Raw genomic sequence first — 22,676 nt, forward strand, 5'->3', positions numbered from 1 at the left:
TAGTCTCTTCCACAGCCCACTGCTGGCTTGACTTTTTAATGCTTTCAAGAAGCCTCATGTTTTATCAGAATAGCAGCGAATTTCTTGCGTTAGCCCCTCCCATAACCACTGACATCTGTGGGTGGTAGAAATGGGCAACTGGACTTGTTTGAAGATTCTTGAAAACGTTTCACCTCTCGTCCAAAAGGCTTCCTCAGTTCTGTCTGACTAATAGGGAGTATCAGATATTTATCCTCTCCTGGATCAGAATCAGAATTCTGATGACCAGCTCATCTAAGGGCATCTTAGATGAGCTGACATCACTTGTTCCAACTTTGCGACCACTGCCAGCTTTTTGGCATCAGTACCAATCTTTTTTTGGTTGAAATGTGTGGAGCCGGTTCTAGATTGGGCACCGGCACTGCGCTGGTGGAAAAGGGCTAATTATACTGTGATTGATCTTCAAACGGTTTAATATGGGTAATTAACCTGTAATAACAAACACTACAATTCTAAAACAGTAACTAATAGCTGGGTTTAATGTTTGATACTGAACTGATATTATGTAAGTTGAGTCCTGTTTCACCTGGAGTTGGAGCTGGTTCATTATACACTCAGGATTTGAAAAGAGCGATACAAATTTGACTTCTTTAATTATTTTATAGTGGGGCTTCTTTCGGAGAGTGAGATGGTGTGGTTATACAGCAGTGGTCACTGAAAATGTTCAAATTCTTTTTCCACAGTCAGAAAAACCTATGTATTTTAACATATTATCATTTATTGAGGCTGTAACTGGCAGAAATAAAGCCTTGGGTTTTGAAAATGCTCTGAGGGGAGGTGAGCAGACTGTCACATAGCACATGCACATTATGTGTGACGTACTTCCTACTTTCCGAGTTGTTTGTTTGCAACGAGTCTTTTTTCCCCAAGTGTTGGCGTTAATCATTAATCTTTTTAGTTTCTCTACAAATAATTTTCCAGTATCTTTTTCATTTTTGATTGTACTTTCACTTTCCCTTTTTCCACATTTAAAATTTTTTGGGGGAATGCTAAGACCGGAAGTTTTTTCCTCCCATGCAAAGACTGCAAGCAGAGGCCATCCACATTGGATCTGCTTTAATAACAACAGATCTTTGATTAAGGTACGTAGGTCCATTCATCATGGCACACCTTCAGCTTGTTCAGTGTGCTGAGTGCAGGATGTTTAGTCATTCTTCCTCCATCATTAATAATAGCTTCATTTGTGATAAGTGCAGATTAGTTAGTTTTCTGACAGAGAAGATTGCAGCTTTAGAGGTGTGTATCCAGACTCTACACTGTAAACCCGGATAAGTTGAGTACACTTAAACGACTTTAGTAAAGCGATTGCCTTAAGTGGTTTAAGTTATGAAGAGTAGAGAAAATGAATTTGTCAAGTACAATCAACTTGAACGACTTAATTAATGAACTAAACAAAAACTGTGCAGTCTACTTAAGACTAGAATGCTCAGAACTTAATATGATAAGTCTAATTCACTTAACTGCTTTAATATTTAAAATCTTAATATCCTCTTCACTGTAAGCCCGGATAAGTTGAGTTTACTTAAAAAATTTGAGGAAACCAGTTGCCTTAAAAAAAATTAAGTAATGTATAATCAAAACTTGAGTGAATTAAACTTAAATGCTTGATGGGAATGGAATTGCTATTTTAAGTACAACACACTAAATACCAAGTTGATTTAACTTAAAATCTTTTGCTAAACCAATTGCTTTGTATAATCATTAAATGTAACATATTAAGTTCATTACACTAAATGCCAAGTTGGTTTAATGCAATATAAATAGCAATATTAACTTTAATGAACAAAAAAAGAAAACAAATGTACATTCTTTCTCTTTTATTGTAGATAGCACATTTACAAAAAAAAAGGAGCAGAAAAAAAACCCAATCAAATCCTGGATTCACAAGACTGACAGCATGGTGTTCATCTTTCTTAATGGCAGGACTGAGAAAATATGCATATACTATATAAGATTTTCACTGACAGAAATATTTACTTTCAGAGAGACAGGGAGAGAGAGACAGGAGGGCAGAGAGAGAGAGGATGGAAAAGGTAAGCAATAGTGATGAACTGACACACCAAAAACCTACTTAACCAAATAACATGTCCAAATAAATCCAAACAGTGATACACCAACGGACCGTCGCCTTCCTTTCTCTCTCCTTCTCCCTTGTGCTGCGCAGCGTGGAAGAGCGCGTTTTCTGTGCTGTCGGTCGGGTGTTCAATGCAGCTAACAGCAAGTGAGCACTTAGCTAATAGGGGAAGAACGTCAATTCTAATGTTAGCTACTTAATCGTACAATATATAATGATTAAACCTATGATATGGTTGTGCTGTGTACTTACATTATCCGAAAAGTTTTCAAAAGTGTCCCATTCCAAATCCAGAGAGCTCTCCACAGTGACAAAAGCAACTTAGCCAACAGATGAAAATGACGTGAAATTGGTAAAATACCACCTGTAACTGTCAAACTGTAAACGCGATTTCCACTGCTCTTAAAGTTAAAACACACATTCCCACCGACAGTCAGGATCCAAAATACTAAGTTCAGAGAACAAACGTTGGCTGAAGCTCACTCTGAATTTTACCAAACCTCACGTAACTGCTGCTGATCTGTGAAAGTTAAAATGGCGGCTTCACAACTCTGCGCAGATTAAAAAAGAGGTGTGGTCATGACTAAAACTTAGAATTTTAAGGCCATTCAACTTAAACTTATTAACACTTTTGACTATGTGTACAAATTAGTAGAATATACTTAATATTTTTTAGTAATGCAATCAAACTTAAATTTTTACGTACATTGTATTAAAACATTTAATTAAATACAAAGTCCGGGCTTACAGTGTAGAGAGGGTTAGTGAAAATGAGAACAGTGTAGTTTCTGCAGGGGAAAGTCTGGATGCCCTAGGTGGAGTTAGCAATCCCCCAACTCCAGTATTAGAGCCCTCACAGCGGGACAAATGGGTGAAGACTCGGCGGCATAATCGCAGAGGCAAAGCTACTGCTGAGGCTCGCCCACGGGAGCACCACTTTTCTCTGCTTCACGTGTCAAACAGGTTCGCGCTCCTCAGTGATGCATCCGCTGAGAAACCTGAAAGAGCTCTGGTTATAGGAGAGTCTATCATATGGCACGTGAAATTAGCTAGGCCTTTAGGGGCACCAGCAGCTTTAGTCAGGTGTATACTGGGAGCCAGGGCGCCAGACATAGCAGGTAATCTTAGGGTCCTAGGTAAGCACAGGTTTTCAAAGATAGTTATTCAAGAAGGAGCTAACGATATATGCCTTTGTCAGTCTGAGGTTACGAAGAGAAACTTTGTAGAGGTGTTTAAATTAGTGAAGGCGATGTCTGATGCTGTAGTATGCTCTGGCCCCATCCCAATGCAGTGTGCTGATGTAGCTTACAGCAGGTTATGGTCACTGAACTGCTGGTTGTCCAGGTGGTGCTCTGAAAACAATGTGAGCTTTATAGATAATTGGACTAATTTTGAGGGCACTGCTGGCCTGTTAGAGCGGGATGGTATCCATCCCACTTGGGAAGATGCTGCTCTCATTTCTTGCAGCATAGCTTATAGTCTCAGAACAGACTGAGTTAACTTATGACAATCCAGAGCCAAGGCCAGGGAGCAGACGAACAGGCTAAACTGACTGTCTACTAGCTGCACAGAGTCGTCACTCAGGGTCCACTATATCAAGACTGTCCCTGTGTCCGAAATCGCTCCCTACTCACTATATAGGGCACTATATAGTGGGGACACCATTTTGTAGTGCTGTCCAAAACCTTAGTGAGGATTATTTACACTCTGTATAGTGCACTCAAAGTATCCCACAATGCATCACAAAAAGTAGTGTACAACTGATGGTCATGAACCAAAGCAATATATCCCTTCATGCATTGCGGTCACGCTGAAAGAAATCAAATTAAAAGACAGCGGCAAAGAAGAAAGTATTCAGAAAGTATTCAGCCTTGATTTTAAAAAACTGAAAGATGTAGTGTGGCAGCGGGGGCGTGGTCAAGCGCCGGTCTGTGACCGGAGGGCAGAGTCAGGGAAGGTAAGTGGCAGAATCACTACACCTGATGCCAATTAACCTGTGTTTGGGTGTCTTCCCAGTGACCGCGCCCTATATAAGGAGAGAGAGAGCAGAGGAAGAGAGCTCTCTCCCCAACCAGACGACTTGTATGTGTGTGCGTGTGTGTGGCTGGGAGAGTTAAATTCCACTGAAAAGTGAAAATAAAAGAGTTTTGTGAACTCAGTTCTGGCCTGCCATCCTTCTGTGCTCCACCCACCCATACAAAGTGCTACAGTGGTGCTGAAACCTGGGACGGAGCACAGAAGGACGGCAGGCCAGAACTGAGCTCACAAAACTCTTTTATTTTCACTTTTCAGTGGAATTTAACTCTCCCAGCCAGCCACACACGCACGCACACACACACAAGTCGTCTGGTTGGGGAGAGAGCTCTCTTCCTCTGCTCTCTCTCCTTATATAGGGCACGGTCACTGGGAAGACACCCAAACACAGGTTAATTGACATCAGGTATAGTGATTCTGCCACTTACCTTCCCTGACTCCACCCTCCGGTCACAGACCGGCGCTTGACCACGCCCCTGCTGCCACATACAGGTACTTTGTATTGATTAATGTGGGAAATACGCTCAGTATAATATGTATTTATCACAAAAATACTTGCATGTATTTACTATTTTGAAAATCTATTTTATCATGTATTTACTATTTTGAAAATCCACCTGACTGATCTGGCAAGTTTTAATTGTGCAACAGTAATGACATAAATACCAGCGTCACGGACTAGTGTCCAAAAGCGTTTTTACATTTTACGAATGAGCTCACTATGCAGTCCTCTATTTAGTGATTCCCTATATAGGGAGTAAGGAGTAGTGAATGAGTGATCGATTTTGGACATAGGGTGTGTCTGTTTCCCGAGCTATACAAAAAAGTAGAAATACTCAGAGAGTTTGTTTGAGTAATCTAATTAATATAAAATTGGATCATATTGACTGTGCAGCCACTGCCAGCACCTTTGATCTCAAGGTAGGACTCTTAAATATTAGATCTCTTACATCTAAAGCGCTAGTTGTTAATGAACTTATTACTGATCAGGAGTTTAATGTACTGTGTTTAACAGAAACATGGATTAAGCCAAATGAATATATAGCATTAAACAAAGCTAGTCCTCCTGGATACAGTTATATACACCAGCCTCGTCTAACTGGCAGAAGAGGAGGCGTCGCGATTATTTATAATGATTATCTAGGTAAAACACAAAAACCTGGTTATAAATTCAATATGTTGAAGTTCTTCATACTAATATAATGTATGTAGCTTCAAAAAATAAGTCTACCCAGTCAATTCTGTTACTTATTATTTACAGGCCCCCGGGCCATATTCTGAGTATCTTTCTGAATTTGCGGCTTTCATCTCAGACCATGTTCTTTCCTTAGACAAAGCTTTAGTTGTCGGAGACTTTAATGTTCATGTCAATAACCCAGAAGATACTCTGAAAACAGCGTTCGTGTCCATTTTACATTCAGTAGGAGTTAATCAGAACGTCATAAGACCTACCCACAGTGGTGGTCACACTTTATATCTAATACCAACATTCGGGTTAAATATAGAAAATATAGTCACACTTCCACAGTCTGAAGTTACCTCAGATCATTATCTTCTTCAAAATATAGACATATTTTGAAGAAGATGAGATAATGATCTGAGGTAACTTCAGACAGTGGAAATGTGACTATATTTTCTATATTTAACCCGAATGTTGGTATTAGATCGAAAGTAATAGCAGTAGCATGGTGAGGAGCAATAGTATGCACCTCACCATGTTACTGTATTAAACATACATTCATGCCAACTACTGCACAGAGTTTTATAAATAATCTCCCAGAGTTATCAACTTTGATTGGATCACTGTCAGCCCCCCACAAAACTTGATCAGGCAACTGAATGCTTAGAGTCAACGTTTCACTATACTTTAGATAATGTAGCTCCACTTAAAAGAAAAATGATTAGAGAGAAAAAATTTGCATCCTGGGATTATCCTGGGACACTCATACTTTAAAACAGATCACTCAAAAATTAGAATGTAAATGGTGTCAAACAAAATTGGTAGTATTCAAATTAGCATGGAAGGAGAGCCTCCTGAAGTATAGAAAAACTCTTAGTGCTGCTAGATCAGTGTATCTCTCCATGCTAATAGAGGATAACAAAAGTAATCCTAGATTCCTATTTAATACTGGAGCAAAATTAACTAGGAAAAAGACCACTGTAGACACATGCGATATGTCATAGCAGCGACTTCCTGAATTTTTTCAATGTCAAAATTGAAAACATCAGACAAAAAAAATTCAAACTATTAATTTAAGGCCAGATGATTTAAGTAACCCTGTAGTTAACAATATAACTGTATCAGATCAGCAATTAGAATGTTTTACTCCCCTTAAAGAAACTGAACTAATTTCATTAATCTCGACATCAAAATCTTCAACTTGTGTACTAGCTCCCTTACCTACACAATTCTTCAAGTGCTGATGACACGTTTTTGACATCTTTGGCGATGTTTTATAACATAAAAAGTAATTCCCGATGATCCATATATTAATTCACGAAGGCGCCTATTTTACAAGTTATGATGATAAACGCGGCTATTTGGGCAAATTTGACGAGGCTGCAGCACCCAGGAGACGAAGGAGGAGGAGGAGCTATATGACGTCAGCGAAAGAACCTTCCTCCTCACTTACCAGTTTGTTGTTGATGCGACAGGTGTTCAGTTTATCATTATTAGTATTTTTATTAGACATTATTATACATTATTATATATATAGTTATTATGCCTTCGCGTTGTGTTGCTGGCTTTTGCTCCAAAACCCACAAGGATGGGGTAAGTTTATTCAAGTTTCCCAGAGATCCCGAGCTGCATGCGAAGTGGGTGAAGCAAGTCAGGCGCACTCGTGACAAGTGGGAGCCCTCACCAACATCCGTCCTGTGCTCTGAACACTTTGATTTGGATTGTTTTGACACCCTTCCCAGCTTAAAAGAATCTCTTGGGTGTGCAGTTCAGCACAAACGTGTGTTACTACCATCAGCAGTGCCTACACAATGTTGCCAGATTGGGAGGTTTCCCGCCCAGTTGGGCGGTTTCAAGTGCATTTTGGTGGGTTTTGAACATATTTTGGGCTGGAAAACGTCAGCAGTATCTGTTGCCATAAACTGCTGAAGTTTTCCAGCCCAAAATATGTTCAAAACCCACCAAAATGCACTTGAAACCGCCCAACTGGGCGGGAAACCTCCCAATCTGGCAACAATGCCAGCATTCCGTAGGGGGTCTACTAGTAGCTATGCCGGATCCAAAGACAGTCCTCCTGTCAGAACATGTGTTGTGAAATGACATAAGATAAAGGTACGTAGAGCTATAGATTCTACATGATAATCATAAATGTAATCATAAAGTCGGCGTGATATCAGTCATGTATTTGCTTGTGAAAGCTTGCGGCTTTCATGTAACTGCCGCCTAGCAACGAGAGGCAAAGGGTAAAGAGGGTAGGCTATCATAGATTCTATTTGGAAGAGATCAACACAATTCTAGACTCCCGGAAGAGGAAGAGCTAGCACTAGAGAGTTCACCGGCGTTTTCATGCGCCATTTCCATTGAGTAGAACCAGAGTAGAACAGCCAGTGAACCGCAGCGTGTTCTTCCGCTGACGTCACAACATGGCCGCGAGCCACGGACCCAGTTTTCTTGTGCTGTGCAATTAAAAGTTGGATATTTGCGTAACAACAGCTTCTTTTCACGTAATTATAACAGAAATCTAACATGTTTGCCATGTTGTATAGTTTATTTAAGAAATTGCATAGAGTCATGTTCGTGTCATCAGCCCTTTCAAACAGATAATACTAGAAGCAATTGAACCTCTTCCTAAAATAATAAATTAATAAATTCTTCCCTTAGAATTGGATATATACCTTTAAACTAGCAGATATCAAATCCCTGATTAAAAAACCTGACCTCAACCCCTGTCAGCTGTCCAATTATAAGCCAATATCAAACCTCCCCTTTATCTCCAAGATCCTAGAAAAAGCTGTGGCACAGCAGTTATGCTCATATCTACACAGGAATAACATCCATGAAATGCATCGGTCAAGATTTAGACCTCATCATAGCACAGAGACAGCACTGGTTAAAATAGTAAATGACCTACTGTTGGCATCTGATCAGGGCTGTGTCTCCGTGCTTGTATTGCTTGACCTTAGTGCAGCCTTTGATACCTTTGATCATTCCATTCTTTTGGATAGACTAGAAAAAGTTGTGGGAGTTATGGGAACGGCCCACTCCTGGCTCAAGTCTTTAACTGATCGCTATCAGTTTGTTGATGTAAATGGTGATTTTTCTAGATATACTGAGGTAAAGTTTGGTGTTCCACAAGGTTCTGTCTTAGGCCCACTGCTTTTTTCTTTATATATGTTATCTCTGGGTGATATTATTCGTCAGCATGGTATTAGTTTCCACTGTTATGCTGTTGACACACCGTTGTATGTTTCTGCAAAGCCAGATTAGAGACACCAGCTTCAAAAAATTGAGGAATGTGTAAAGGACATTAGACACTGGATGCGTATTAACTTCCCTCTGCTTAACTCTGACAAGACAGAAGTACTTGTACTAGGACCACATGCAGCTAGATGTAAGTTTTCTGATTATACAGTAACTCTGTATGGCCTTTCTGTTTCTTCACGTACAGCAGTAAAAGACCTTGGTGTAAGGTATTAGGCAGAGACCTGTCCACCCGTAAATTTGACGGGCGATTGACGATTTCAATGGGCAAGTATACACACAGACGGATACTGAAACGGACGATAATGCCGAATATTTTCGCACATGAATACTCCCACGTCATCCGATAAATCCAGTTATGTTCCGCCATCATTTACAAATCGTAAGAAACACAGTTTAATACGAAAAATACTGAAAACTTGAAATGAAAAATCAGAATATTTCATCGCTTCCCCCATTTTGGCCCGCACTGAATCTTGTAACATGCGGACTGAATAAATCGCAAATTCTGATTGGTCGAAAATTGCCAAACACTCTGCGTTGTAGTTTCCTCTTTCTTGGCGGGAGAACCGCATTTTTTTTGCTGACTCACTCTTCTGGATCAAGATGAATCCCAACAAACGCCCCAAATTGAATGTTACAAAAATTGATTCGTTTTTCCACAAAAAGACAGAAAAGGTATGTGTGATACATTGATTAACAAGGGGTTTCATAGGGGTATGTGGCTGTATTCCTGAGAATACAATAACATAGGACTCAAAGTATTCACCTGGAAAATGAGGTGCAGTTTTCAAATATCTGTAGGCCCTAACAGTACAACATTTGATATTTCAGAAAACTGCAGAACCATCAGTCCCAAATAGTAATGCAGGCGTTACAGCACATTTGGCCTTGGATACTGATGGAGGTGGTGGAGAAGTACAGGCATGCCATTCTAAAGACTCAACACCAATTGAAACAGACATACTACCAGATATACCAATAGCTCATAAGTCCGCAGCTAATCAGTCATCAGCTACATGTATGGAAGCTGTGCTTGAGGAACAGCAGGTAGATCCTGCTATCACCTGTGTGTCTTCATCTGGAATTGAAACTGAAATACACACTGCTCCTGTTAAAACTACAAAACCCAAGACAGCCAAAGTTTATGCTAAAAAGTTTCAGGATTCTTGGTGCACAACATTTCCATGGGTGAAACATGATATGTCATCTGATGTCATGTTCTGTACAATTTGTCGACAGTGCAAGAATGATACAGTTCTTAGCTCTGGAACACAAAATTATAGGATCAAGACCCTTGAGGACCATGCCAAGAGTAAAGGTCATTTGGCTGCAGTGGCAGCTGCAGATCCTAAACAAGGCCAAGTGTTGGTGGGATTCAGTAAAGCCGCACAGACCAGGAAAGCTGCAGTCATATTAGCTCTAAAAACAGTGCACTGGTTGTCGGTTGAAGAAATAGCTAATAAGAAATATAGTAGTCTTCTCCACTTCCTTCGTGACATTGATGTGAAAGATGCAGTTCATCTTCAGAAAGGTGCGAATGCTACCCATGATAGCCCAGATATATTTAACCAGCTTCTTGAATGCCTCAACTTTGTCCTAGAAAGAAATCTCAAGACCGATCTCAGAAAATCACCATTTGTGGACATTGGAGTTGATGAGAGCACTGATCGAGCACAAGAAAAGCATGTGGTGATTGTTGTTCGGTATATTCAAAAGCAGTCAGCTACACCAAAGACCACATTTTTATCTTGTGTTTCTGTACGTGATGGAACAGCTGCCACTGTACTGGAAGCAATTAGAACCAGCCTAAACCACTTTGGAGTGCCAATTAGGAAAGTCGTTGGCCTGGGTACGGATGGAGCAAGCTCCATGGCTAGTTCTCAGAATGGTCTCAATGGGCTTATGAAAAACCTCAACCCCTTCACAGTACATGTGCACTGTGTCTGCCATAGATTGGCATTGTCAGTGAGTCAGGCATGTAAGGATATTCAGCTGGCACAGGCTGTTACCACTATGATATCCACAGTTTATACGTATATCCAACTTTCCCCTAATCGTCTAGAAAGATTTAAGGATGTTGCAGCAATACTTGAGAGTGACACAGTGAAGTTTCGGCGTCTCTTTGAGATAAGGTGGTTATGTCTTGGTGAGGCAGTTGTTGCACTGATCCGCAACTATGAGCCCCTAGTGATCATGGTTGGCCAACATGCTGCTGAAGGTGATCTGACAGCAGCCAGTATTGAAAACCACATGTCTCAGTACAAATTTGTTGCAATGTTAAATTTACTGGCAGACATTTTGGCTGCCACAAATCACCTCAGTAAACTATTCCAATACCGAGATGTGTCATTTGGGTCCATCAGGACAAATCTCCAAAACTGCCTCACAATATTAGAGGACTATCAGGCCAATGATGGTGTTTATATGCATCAGATGGAAGACATGCTTCATGAACACGGCTCGTACAAGGGTCAGGTACTGTCAGAAGCACCAGGAAGAGGCGAGAGGCAAGGCCAGAGGGAAACTTTCATAGCAGCAAGGACTCAGATACTTGAAAACCTCCTTGCAAACATCAGGCAAAGGTTTCCTCGTGTGGATCTGCTGGATGCCATGCAAATCTTTGACCCCAGTGCCTATCCCATCGAAGTAGGCCTTCCTCTATGGGGCATTAACCATCTTGAAACCCTCCTGGCCCATTATGGTGCACATCATGACAACAGAGAGGGGGAAAGGTTTGCTGCTCTTGTTGATGCTGACCAGGCAAGAGGAGAATTTCTTGTCTTCAAGCGACTAGTATACCAGAACAGGTTCTCAACAGATGGTGATGATGAATGGCAGGAAGAGGGTCATTTTGCAAGACCAACTCAGCTCATGATGAAGATATTTGGAGGTCCAAACATGCCAAATCAGCGGCTCTATCCAAGCATGTTTCACCTCATGTCAATGGCAATGTGTGTGCTTGTTGGCAATGCAGAGGCTGAGCGAATCTTTTCTGTTCAGAACAGGATCAAAACCAAGTTGAGAACAAAATTAAGTATAGTTAGGCTGGAGCAGTTTATCAGACAAAGCTACGAAAAGTTAGATCATCAGGAATTTGACTTTGATGCAGCAGCAGACCGATTCTTGCAGGCCCCTAGACGTCTGTAATCTTTGTGTAAACCAAAGAAACTCAGTTCCCGTTCTTTCAAAGTTAATTTTAATTTTTGAGTAGTTTGGTCAAAATATTATGGATGACAGTCAGTGACAGACATTCTGCGATTTAATTTGTGCCACGTAAAATAGAATACTGTTGGGTTTTTTTTTTATTCAATACTGTAACTAGATCAAAAGATTATATACAATTCATTGTTGTTTATTTTCTTTTCACTTTTGTTACCAAATCAAACACCATACATACATCTGATACATTCAGGAGTGAAACTGAAAAAAATAAAAAGTAAAAATATGCAATATTTCTGATCAAAAATTTCATGCCATTTCACCCTGAAAATGTCCTAGAATGCAGGAAATGAAGTCTAAATTTCAAAAATTTTCTGGGGGGGCATGCCCCCAGACCCCCCTAGAGGGACTTCGCGCCTGCGGCGCTCGTCTTCACGCCTGCGGCGCTCATCAGGATTATATAAAATATTATTTTTGACTGGTAATTTTCTTTTTCTGCCTAATACCCTGCCTTGGTGTGATCGTTGTCTCCAGTCTTTCATTTGAAACTCATATCAATAACATTACCTGGATAGCTTTCTTTCATCTCAGAAATATTGCTAAGATAAGAAATATGATATCACTACATGACGCAGAAAAACTAGTTCATGCTTTTGTTACCTCTAGGTTGGATTATCATAATGCCTGACTGTCTGGATGTTCTAATAAGTGCATAAACAAGCTCCAGTTAGTTCAAAAGGCAGCAGCAAGAGTCCTTACTAGAACTAGAAGCAATGACTATATCACCACACCCAGAAACGTGGCGATTTTCTATGCTATGGAAAGTCCGCACTATAATGACAGGCGTACTAACACCTTCTGCGCGCTTCGACAGCGCATTGATACCTTCAGTGCAGGTATCAATGCGCTGTCGAAGCGCGCAGAAGGTGTTAGTACGCCTGTCATTATAGTGCGGACTTTCCATAGCATAGAAAATCGCCACGTTTCAATTTGTGTAACTGAACTTTGTTTCATGTCACTGGTCATATAAACCTATGTAAACAGGAAAAACGTGGAAGAGTTTGGTCGCATCTAACTACAGCCCCAAAAAATACCATTGGCCATGCTGAGCCTAGCTACATTGCTAACAGGAGTGACAGCGCGTCTGACTGACTGGGAGGTCACGCAAAGCTCGGAGAGGTACGGATCAGCTCGTCTCAATTCAGAGAAGAACATATTTCATTATGGAAGTATGGTGGACTGTTCCTTTAAACCCACTTGCATTGGGGTGTAAGTGGGGGGTTAATTTCTTTTATTCCATTTTATTCTGCTGTTTTTTACTGAACTCTTACTTCATTTTATTACTTTATTTCTACTATTGCTTAATTCTCATTTTTATTTTTCTCTCTTCCCCCTTTATGTAATTTTATTGTTTTGCCTTTACCTCTGTAAAGCACATTGAACTGCCACTGTGTATGAAATGCGCTATATAAATAAACTTGCCTTGCCTTAATTTCCACTTGCCCCCCATTTTGTGAGGGTTTTTTTTTTTAGGAAAACCATAGAATAGTTGTGAATTGCAATATAAAATGAAGATCACACATTGAGTTGAAGTTTGGTTATTGGTTGCTTTTTACTTGTAACGGATAACAATTTTATCCAAAATAGTTTTTCCTGCCTTATTTGATTTATTTCCATTTCTCATGCAACTGTTAAGGTTCAGTGTGTTTTTGTGTAGAACTCTCTGAGACTGTAGGTTCATTACTAGATAATGTAGAAATCTATAACAAAGTTTGTATGAAGAAAACAATAGGGTACCAAGACGTTTGAACAGTATTGTTTGAGAATATTTATATATTGGTTTTTATCATCCACCTGTGTTTAAAAAAAAAAAAAACACTTGTGCTGCATCATGACACAGGATAATGTTTGAGTTTAAAATTATTGTTTAGTATGTAGGTTGTGGGTGTTTTTATACAGACCTGGCAACTGAATCAGTGCAGCTGGTCTGTCATGAGGCAGTGTTTTTTAAATAAACCTAGAAGTGGATGATGGAACAAAAAAAAAGATATAAAAATATTTTGCACAGGACTGTGTTCTTCTGATAACAGAAACAAAGCTCCAGCTCTCTGCTCTTATAGACCAGTGGCGAGGAGCTGAAAATAAAGGGCATACCCCTCCAGGCAGTAGAACAAAGCGGGACCTGTTTTATTTGAAGGATATGGGTGTCTACTTCATAAAAAACATGATTGTACAAATTAATATTGTAACAACATATGGATTAACCCCTTATTTGCCGGACCATCTGCAAAATTCTGTATCGCTATACCAGAGGCATTTCCTCTGCAATGAATGCACATATTGATGTGTGGGCATCAATATACTGCATCATTTAGGTCCATGATATGCTAATGCAACCTTTCTGGGCGTTTAATTTGATTTTCATCAATTTATGGGTGTATTAACCCCTTAGAATCCAAATATTTTTGAGTTTTTTTCAGGTTGTTCGTTGAATATTTCAATTATAAATGATTAATTGTCAGGAAAATAAGGGAAACTTATATCGTTCTATAGTTTTAGATGTCTTTTATTCAAAAATACCAGTTTGAATTGTTCAGAATGGGTACAACACTGCCAATTAACCCTTTGTTTGCTACTGCACATAAACCCGGATTTAACGTTGAAATCACAATTTGAGAAAATGAAGCCGATATTTTCTCTATGGATGAGTTGTACATTACTAAGGAGAGAAATCATTATTTCAAAGATGCAAATGTAGTCTGAGACATGTTTTCAAGCAATTTAACCCCTTCCTAGCTAATACAGGTTGATCGGGTCATTGGTCATACAAAACATTGCCGACATCTTTGATCGTGAAATTAGGTTGCTAGCATAAGATATTTTTGAAAAGCACTATCTTACTAAACATCTGCTTCCTCTTCTATAAAAACCTGTTGATGTTTTTATATTGAAACAATACACACATTATTTGGATGGTGTGTACAACAACACGAAAACGAATAGAATATATTTTGTTCATTTTGTGCAGATCTGGGGATTCTTTTGTGCTGTTAACCCTGAACAGTTACTAGTAAATAATAGGCCTTCATTTCGATCAAACATGACTTTCAATAATTATAACCCTTTTTATTCTCAGGTTGAAATCTAGTTCACTCATTATGTCAAGGGGTGGTCAAGTAGAGATTCATGTAGAAAATGCCATGCTGTATGTCATTCACATCTCTGCCAATGTCTCCTGATCATGGGGGACATTTGGACAGGAAACATACTCACAAATGTCAATGCAGAAGAGCCCTGCCGACACACAAACACACTTGGTACCTTCTGAGTAGTTACCATCATATTCTAAAACAGCATAGGCCTACTGATCTACTCAGAGGAATTTAGTTAATACCTCAAAGCTCAAATGCACTCTATCAGTTACAGAATCGATAACATTTTCACCTGGGATAGTGGCCAGACTGAGGTTTGGTGGCCACAGCAATTACATAATCCAGCGTTGGCTACCCATAGAAACACAGAGTTCCATTCATTGTACATGAAGCCATGTGCTGCTTAGGACTGTTCAGCATGCAGCATTCAGTAATTAAGATGGCCATAGGCCTTCCTCCCACAACTCTTACCTTAGTTGGAATGAGAATTAGGTTCAAATTACAGAAAACTTTGGCCATACAGAATTTTGCAGATGGTCCGGCAAATAAGGGGTTAATCCATATGTTGTTACAATATTAATTTTGTACAACCACGTTTTTCATGAAGTAGACACCCATACCCTTCACATAAAACAGGTCCCGCTTTGTTCTACCGCCTGGAGGGGTACCACCTCTTTTTAGAGGGCTTTTCAAGGGTTGGCCGCTGCACTATTAGGCCCTGTCCACACGGCAACGGATTCAGGTGACTCTGATAAAATTGTTTATCGTTTCAGCCTGGCGTCCACACGGCACCGGCGTTTTGGGTGCCCCAAAACGAAATCTTTTGAGAACGGGTTCCAGAGTGGAAAAATCTGGCAACGGCGCCGTTGCGAAGTCGTCTGGATGAGTAGAACGGATTTGTTTACGATGACGTCACAACCACATGACAATCCCGCCAGCAAAAATAGGGGAAAAAAGGAGCGATCTCACCTCTTCAGATGTTGGTTTAAGTCCGACAATACATTCCTCAAAAAGGGTGTAGAAGAACAAAGTAATCCATCAACGTGTAGCATTCAATTTATTCCGGACCATTAAAGAATTCTGGAGGATCTCAGAATGTTGGCGTACCGGCTTCCATCTACCCCCGTTCATTCCTCTCTCTCTCCATCTACCCCCGTTCATTCCTCTTTCCGCGTCTCCATTCAAAAAACGAGCACGTGATTTAAAGGGGCCATAGGACAGGGAGTGAGAAGGTGTGTGCGTGTGACAGGGAAGAACCTAGGCTCATGCTCGCCCTGAATTTCTCTTAAAGTGAAGGCAGAAGAACATTCGGCGCCTGGCCAGGCTTTCTATGTATTAATTTACATAGACGTTTTAATATGAAATATAAATAAGTGTCTTAGACAATAGATACTATTTTACGCTACTGACTAATAATCAAAACTTTATGTGGCTGATGCTACAGAAGAAGGGGTTTATGCGCATGCGTCTACTTCTATTGTTCTGGTGTCTCCGATGGGACCGTCTTACAGTGCACGTAGAGGTGTGGCATGTGTATTGCATCGTTTTCAGCAAGCGTTGCGTTGCCATATGAACCTGATATTTTACTGATCCGTTGCCCATGTGGACGTGATATTTAAAAAAAAAAATCTCGTTGCCGTTGTCGTGTGGATGTAGCCTTAATCTGTTCTCTTCTTTCAGGATATATTGCGCATGTCACTCCTTGTTGAGTCTTTTATGCCCAAGTTGTTTGAAACCAATCTGGGTTTTCTGTGTTGAATAAGGAAGCTGCTTCACCTTTAAGAAAGTCAAACAATTTCATGAAGGATCTACAGTGGTGTTTCAAAGTTTTGTGAAACCTTTAGAATTTTCTGTATTTCTGCATAAATATAACCCAAAACATCATCAGATTTTCACACAAGTTCTAAATGTAGATAGAGAACCCAGTTAAACAAATGAGATGAAAAATATTATAGTTGGTCATTTACTGAAGAAAATGATCCAATATTGCATATCTGTGAGTGGCAAAAGTATGTGAACCTTTGCTTTCGGTATCTGGTGTGACCCCCTTGTGCAGCAATACCTGCAACTAAATGTTTCCGGCAACTGTTGGTCAGTCCTGCACACCGGCTTGGAGGAATTTTAGCCCGTTCCTCCATACAGAACATCTTCAACTCTGGGATGTTGGTGGGTTTCCTCACATGAACTGCTCGCTTCAGGTCTCTCACAACATTTTGATTGGATTAAGGTCAGGATTTTGACTTGTCCATTCCAAAACATTAACTTTATTCTTCTTTAACCATTCTTTGGTAGAATAACTTGTGTGCTTAGGGTCGTTGTCTTGCTGCATGACCCACCTTCTCTTGAGATTCAGTTCATGGACAGATGTCGACATTTTCCTTTAGAATTCACTGGTATAATTCAGAATTCATTGTTCCATCAGTGAACAATCAACCATCCTGGCCCAGATACCAGGTTTCCACATTCCCTTGTGTATGTCGACATTTCTTTGCTGCATTTGCATGTTTAAGATATAATGGTACCATTTTTTGGTCAGGTGGCATGGTGGTGTAGTGGTTAGCACTGTTGCCTCGCTGCAAGATGGTTCTGGGTTCGAGTCCAGTGGCTGACAGGGGCCTTTCTGTGTTGAGTTTGCATGTTGTCTCCTGTCTGTCCGGGTCCCCTCTGGGTGCTCTAGTTTCCCCTGCAGTCCAAAGGTATGTAGGTTAGGCTAATTGGTGGCTCTAAAGTAAGTGTGAATGGTTGTTTGTGTCTATGTGTCAGCCCTGTGATGATCTGTTGACTTGTCCAGGGTGTACCCTGCCTCTTGCCCATAGTCAGCTGGGATAGGCTCCAGCTTGCCTGTGACCCTGCACAGGATAAGTGGTTACGGATAATGGATGTTTTGGTCAAAAATGAATTTAGTAATCTTACATTTCAGCTTTCCAGACAAGAGTTTGATGAATAGTTACACCACTTGTTACACAAAACTGTTACTCTATCCAAGGAATACTTTTTCAAATATAAATTAAGTACCTGTCTCAGCCATTAATTTTAGCTTAATGGCAGTGTATGGGAGCTCTCATCAGTCAACTAGCCAGCTATATAATTCAATTCACTATAGTACGTTCATGTAGGCTGTCATATATTTCAGGATTTTTATGTTCATGCTTGGTCAGAAAAGGTGTTTGATTTGTTGATATTCTCCTTTCATGCTACTAGTAAAAGTCTAAAGATCAATTTTTATACTGTACTGATGCTGAAATTTACAAATAAGTCAGATGATCAACAGTAGTATCTTTGACTTCAAATGTGAACTGTGTAATGATGTGCAACATGTGGAGAAGGTTAAGTGATTCTGTCTGTTAGGAGTTAAGTCCTAATATTAAAAAAAGTGTTAGTGGTAAATGCCTTTCAAAATTCGGCTTTTGTTTCGGTGTATGTGTGAGAGAGAGAGAGAGACTCATTTCTGCCCTTCATCTTTCCAGGCTCCCCCGCACTGCCAGTTGGATGGTGTTCAAGACAGCAGTCGCTGTGAAGGTATACAACAGACTACACCATGCTCTGGAGGAAACAGAGATCAGAGAACAGATGTGATCCAGTGGTTCTGCTTTCATTCTGTCATTTATAGGTTAAATGTGTACAAGCTAAAATGGAATGTTTAGGAAGGAGTTGATGTTTAATATATCTGTTTAGTGCTCAAAATGTTCATATCGCTTTTCAGATCTATGACTTGACTTTAACCCAGAAAAAGGGGGTGTGGTCTATACGAGAAGGTTCTTTATACAACCCCGATTCCAAAAAAGTTGGGACAAAGTACAAATTGTAAATAAAAACGGAATGCAATGATGTGGAAGTTTCAAAATGCCATATTTTACTCAGAATAGAACATAGATGACATATCAAATGTTTAAACTGAGAAAATGTATCATTTAAAGAGAAAAATTAAGTGATTTTTAAATTTCATGACAACAACACATCTCAAAAAAGTTGGGACAAGGCCATGTTTACCACTGTGAGACATTCCCTTTTCTCTTTACAACAGTCTGTAAACGTCTGGGGACCGAGGAGACAAGTTGCTCAAGTTTAGGGATAGGAATGTTAACCCATTCTTGTCTAATGTAGGATTCTAGTTGCTCAACTGTCTTAAGTCTTTTTTGTCATATCTTCCGTTTTATGATGCGCCAAATGTTTTCTATGGGTGAAAGATCTGGACTGCAGGCTGGCCAGTTCAGTACCTGGACCCTCCTTCTACGCAGCCATGATGCTGTAATTGATGCAGTATGTGGTTTGGCATTGTCATGTTGGAAAATGCAAGGTCTTCCCTGAAAGAGACGTCGTCTGGATGGGAGCATATGTTGCTCTAGAACAGGGGTGCCAGGGTGAAATTGGTAAGGGGGCCAGATTTTTTTCAAGTGGGACCTTGGGGGCCGAATTACACTTTTGGCCTGAAAAGACCAGACACTAACTCAACAAAAGGACATTATTTTATATGATTTTTGAAGGCCTATACGCCCAAAAGGAATTGTAAAGCTATAGCCTCAAAATGAGACGCACAATAACATGGCAGACAAAAGCAATTTACCCTCTGAAAATGTGACAGTCTAAGCATGCAACTAGCCTACATTTATAAAAAAAAAATGCTACAGAAATGGACTAAGACGCAAATAACACAAGTGTAAACTGTAAATGACTTAGATCAGATTTATTGATCTTGCACATCAAAAACATGTCAATGCATAGGCCTCATCTCATCTCATCTCATTATCTCAAGCCGCTTTATCCTTCTACAGGGTCGCAGGCAAGCTGGAGCCTATCCCAGCTGACTATGGGCGAAAGGCGGGGTACACCCTGGACAAGTCGCCAGGTCATCACAGGGCTGACACATAGACACAGACAACCATTCACACTCACATTCACACCTACGGTCAATTTAGAGTCACCAGTTAACCTAACCTGCATGTCTTTGGACTGTGGGGGAAACCGGAGCACCCGGAGGAAACCCACGCGGACACGGGGAGAACATGCAAACTCCACACAGAAAGGTCCTCGCCGGCCCCGGGGCTCGAACCCAGGACCTTCTTGCTGTGAGGCGACAGCGCTAACCACTACACCACCGTGCCGCCCCTGCATAGGCCTAATTAGGCCAATTAAAACGATTGGCAAGTAGGCCTAAACGAGTCAAAAGAAAGAAGAAGTGCCAGGGTAAATAATTCCACCAATAGGTCAAGTGACTAAATATCCAGTAGCATTAGTTTAAAAGAGCCAAATATGACTGAACATACCAATAAAAACAAACTACAGATGGCACATTAACTTTGCTGGTCAAGTCCCACATATATTTCCACACACCCATCCTGTTTATTCCCCCTCAAGCACACAGCACAAGGTTACATGGGGGAGAAATACCAGCTACATTTTACATGTGGAAGCCAGAAGTCTTTAACTTTTTACCAGCTTGTCGACATTGGGGGACAGACTCTGGGCAGTTGCTAGTTTCATGACATCGTTGAGATGTCCATGGGTCAGATGACTACGCAGTTTCGATTTATTAATATTCATTACTGAAAACGCCTGTTCACATAAATATGTTGTCCCGAACATACAGAGTATTTTACCGGCAAAGGCCGTGATAATTGGGTACTCTGATGGCAATGACTGATAGAAAGATTGGATTCCAACAGATGCGTATTTATCCTTCAACGGCGCGCAACACTGCAGGTCTATGAGTTCTATTTGCATCGCCTCTGGGACCTCAGAAGCGTCTGTCGTGAATGGAGAGCGAAAAAGCGCAAAGTCCTTTTCCAGTTCAGAGAAAACCGTGAAACGATTGGCAAACTCATGCATGAGTTCTGAAAGCAAACTTGCATACTTGTCCATACTCTGATCATTGAGAGGCAGAGATTTTAGAGAGGGGAAGTGGGCTGCATTGCGCTTGCAGAGCTGCGTCTTCCATAATGAAAGTTTACTTTGAAATGCACGGACACTGTCGTAATACTCGGTGACGAGTTTGTTGTGACCTTGCATTGTAACGTTCAAGAAATTTAAGTGTTCCGTTATGTCCACTAAAAAGGCAAGGTCTCTAGTCCAGTCGGGGTCATCCAATTCCTCCACGGGCTTCCCTTTCGCCTCCATAAACTCTGCTATTTCAGTGCGTAATTTGAAAAACTGTTTGAGAACTGTGCCTCTGCTCAACCAACGCACATCGGTATGATAGGGAAGGCCCTGATGAATGTCATTTTCCAAAAGAAAAACATCAAACTGCCGATGGTTAAGTCCTCTTGCTCTGATAAAATTCACAGTGGCAAGAATAACGCTCATAACATGCTCCATTTTCAGACTTTTGCAGCACAAAGCCTCTTGGTGTAATATGCAGTGAAAGTTCCAAAATACCCGTTCTGGATTAGCCTCACGTACCTTTTCTCTCAACTCCGTAACCACTCCGGTCTTCCTACCTACCATGGAAGGTGCACCGTCCGTAGCCACACTGACAGCTCGACTCCAGTCCACCTCCAGATTGTCAAGGGCCCCGACAAGGCTAACATACAAGTCGTTAGCTGTAGTGGTGTCTGTCATAGGCACAAGGGAAACAAACTCCTCAGTGATGTTTAAAGAAGCATCCACTCCGCGAATAAATATCGCTAACTGGGCCACATCAGTCACATCAGTGCGCTCATCGAGAGCAATGGAGAACGCGATGAAGGACTTAATCTTCTCTTTAAGTTGGCTGTTCAAGTCGCTGGAGAGTTCTTCCACTCTCTCGGTCACCGTAGTTCGGGATAAGCTGATGTTCGCAAAAGCTTGTCGCTTTTCTGGACACACTAGGTTGGCTGCCTTGAGCATGCACGTCTTGACGAATGCACCCTCCGAAAATGGCTTGGACACTTTTGCGATCTCCCATGCGATGATGTAGCTCGCCTTCACTGCCCCTAACATGAAATAAAATGTACAACAAAGATATTGAGACACCCCTCTTTGAAAACAGCCGCATTTAACATTAAAGGAGAACTGAAGATGATGTATGATATTAAAACGAACCTTCATGTGTCTCTCGAGACTTTGAGAAAGCTGCTTGCTGTTTTTGAAGGTTTGAGGCAAGCTCATTTAGCTTTCCAGTCCTGCGTTGCCCGGTGAATTGGCTGTATTTGTCGGCGTGGGTCTCGTAATGTCTTTTGACATTGTATTCCTTCGGTACAGCCACTTGTTGCGAACAAATCAGACAAACAGGTTTTCCCCCTACTTCCCAGAAAAAGTATTTCTCCATTTTTCCTGAAAGATGCGACCCTCAGAATCAACTTTTCTCTTTTTAGACAACATCTTGTGAACGAGCAACAACTAGCCTACTCTACATTAAATCCGGGTCATTGCACCTGCGCGTGCTGCAGCAAGCAGAGAGTAGCTAAAAACGAACCGATGGATTACACGAAAATGGAATCAAATTGAAACATTAGATTTAAAATCATTACGAAAAAAAAACAAAACATTCGATTTTTATTAATTTATTATTTAAAAAAAAAAGTCTCATGAACCACCGGGCCGGATGTGATGACCAATCGGGCCGTATCCGGCCCGCGGGCCGTTACCATCGCACCCCAGCTCTAGAACCTGGATATACCTGTCAGCATTGATGGTGTCTTTCCAAATATGTAAGCTGCCCATGCCACACGCACTAATGCAACCCCATACCATCAGAGATGCAGGCTTCTGAACTGAGCGCTGATAACAACTTGGGTCGTCCTTCTCCTCTTTATTCCGAATGACACGGCGTCCCTGATTTCCATAAAGAACTTCAAAT

General features: G+C 40.8%; 1 protein-coding gene across 4 annotated transcripts in view; it reads left to right on the forward strand.

Moving 5' to 3' along the window:
• Nucleotides 1-22,676, forward strand: part of phf21aa (PHD finger protein 21Aa) — a 217,397-nt gene that overhangs the window by 75,263 nt on the left and 119,458 nt on the right. For all 4 annotated transcript variants that reach the window (XR_009651772.1, XM_060911884.1, XM_060911883.1 and 1 more), the window contains exon 2: nt 18,370-18,421. Coding sequence is in view for 3 of the 4 variants with exons in the window: in XM_060911884.1 (XP_060767867.1) it covers nt 18,392-18,421 (30 nt within the window). In the remaining variant the exon portion in view is untranslated. The remainder of the gene's footprint in view (nt 1-18,369; nt 18,422-22,676) is intronic.

Source organism: Neoarius graeffei, chromosome 27, assembly GCF_027579695.1.
Source record: "Neoarius graeffei isolate fNeoGra1 chromosome 27, fNeoGra1.pri, whole genome shotgun sequence".
NCBI lineage: Eukaryota > Metazoa > Chordata > Actinopteri > Siluriformes > Ariidae > Neoarius > Neoarius graeffei.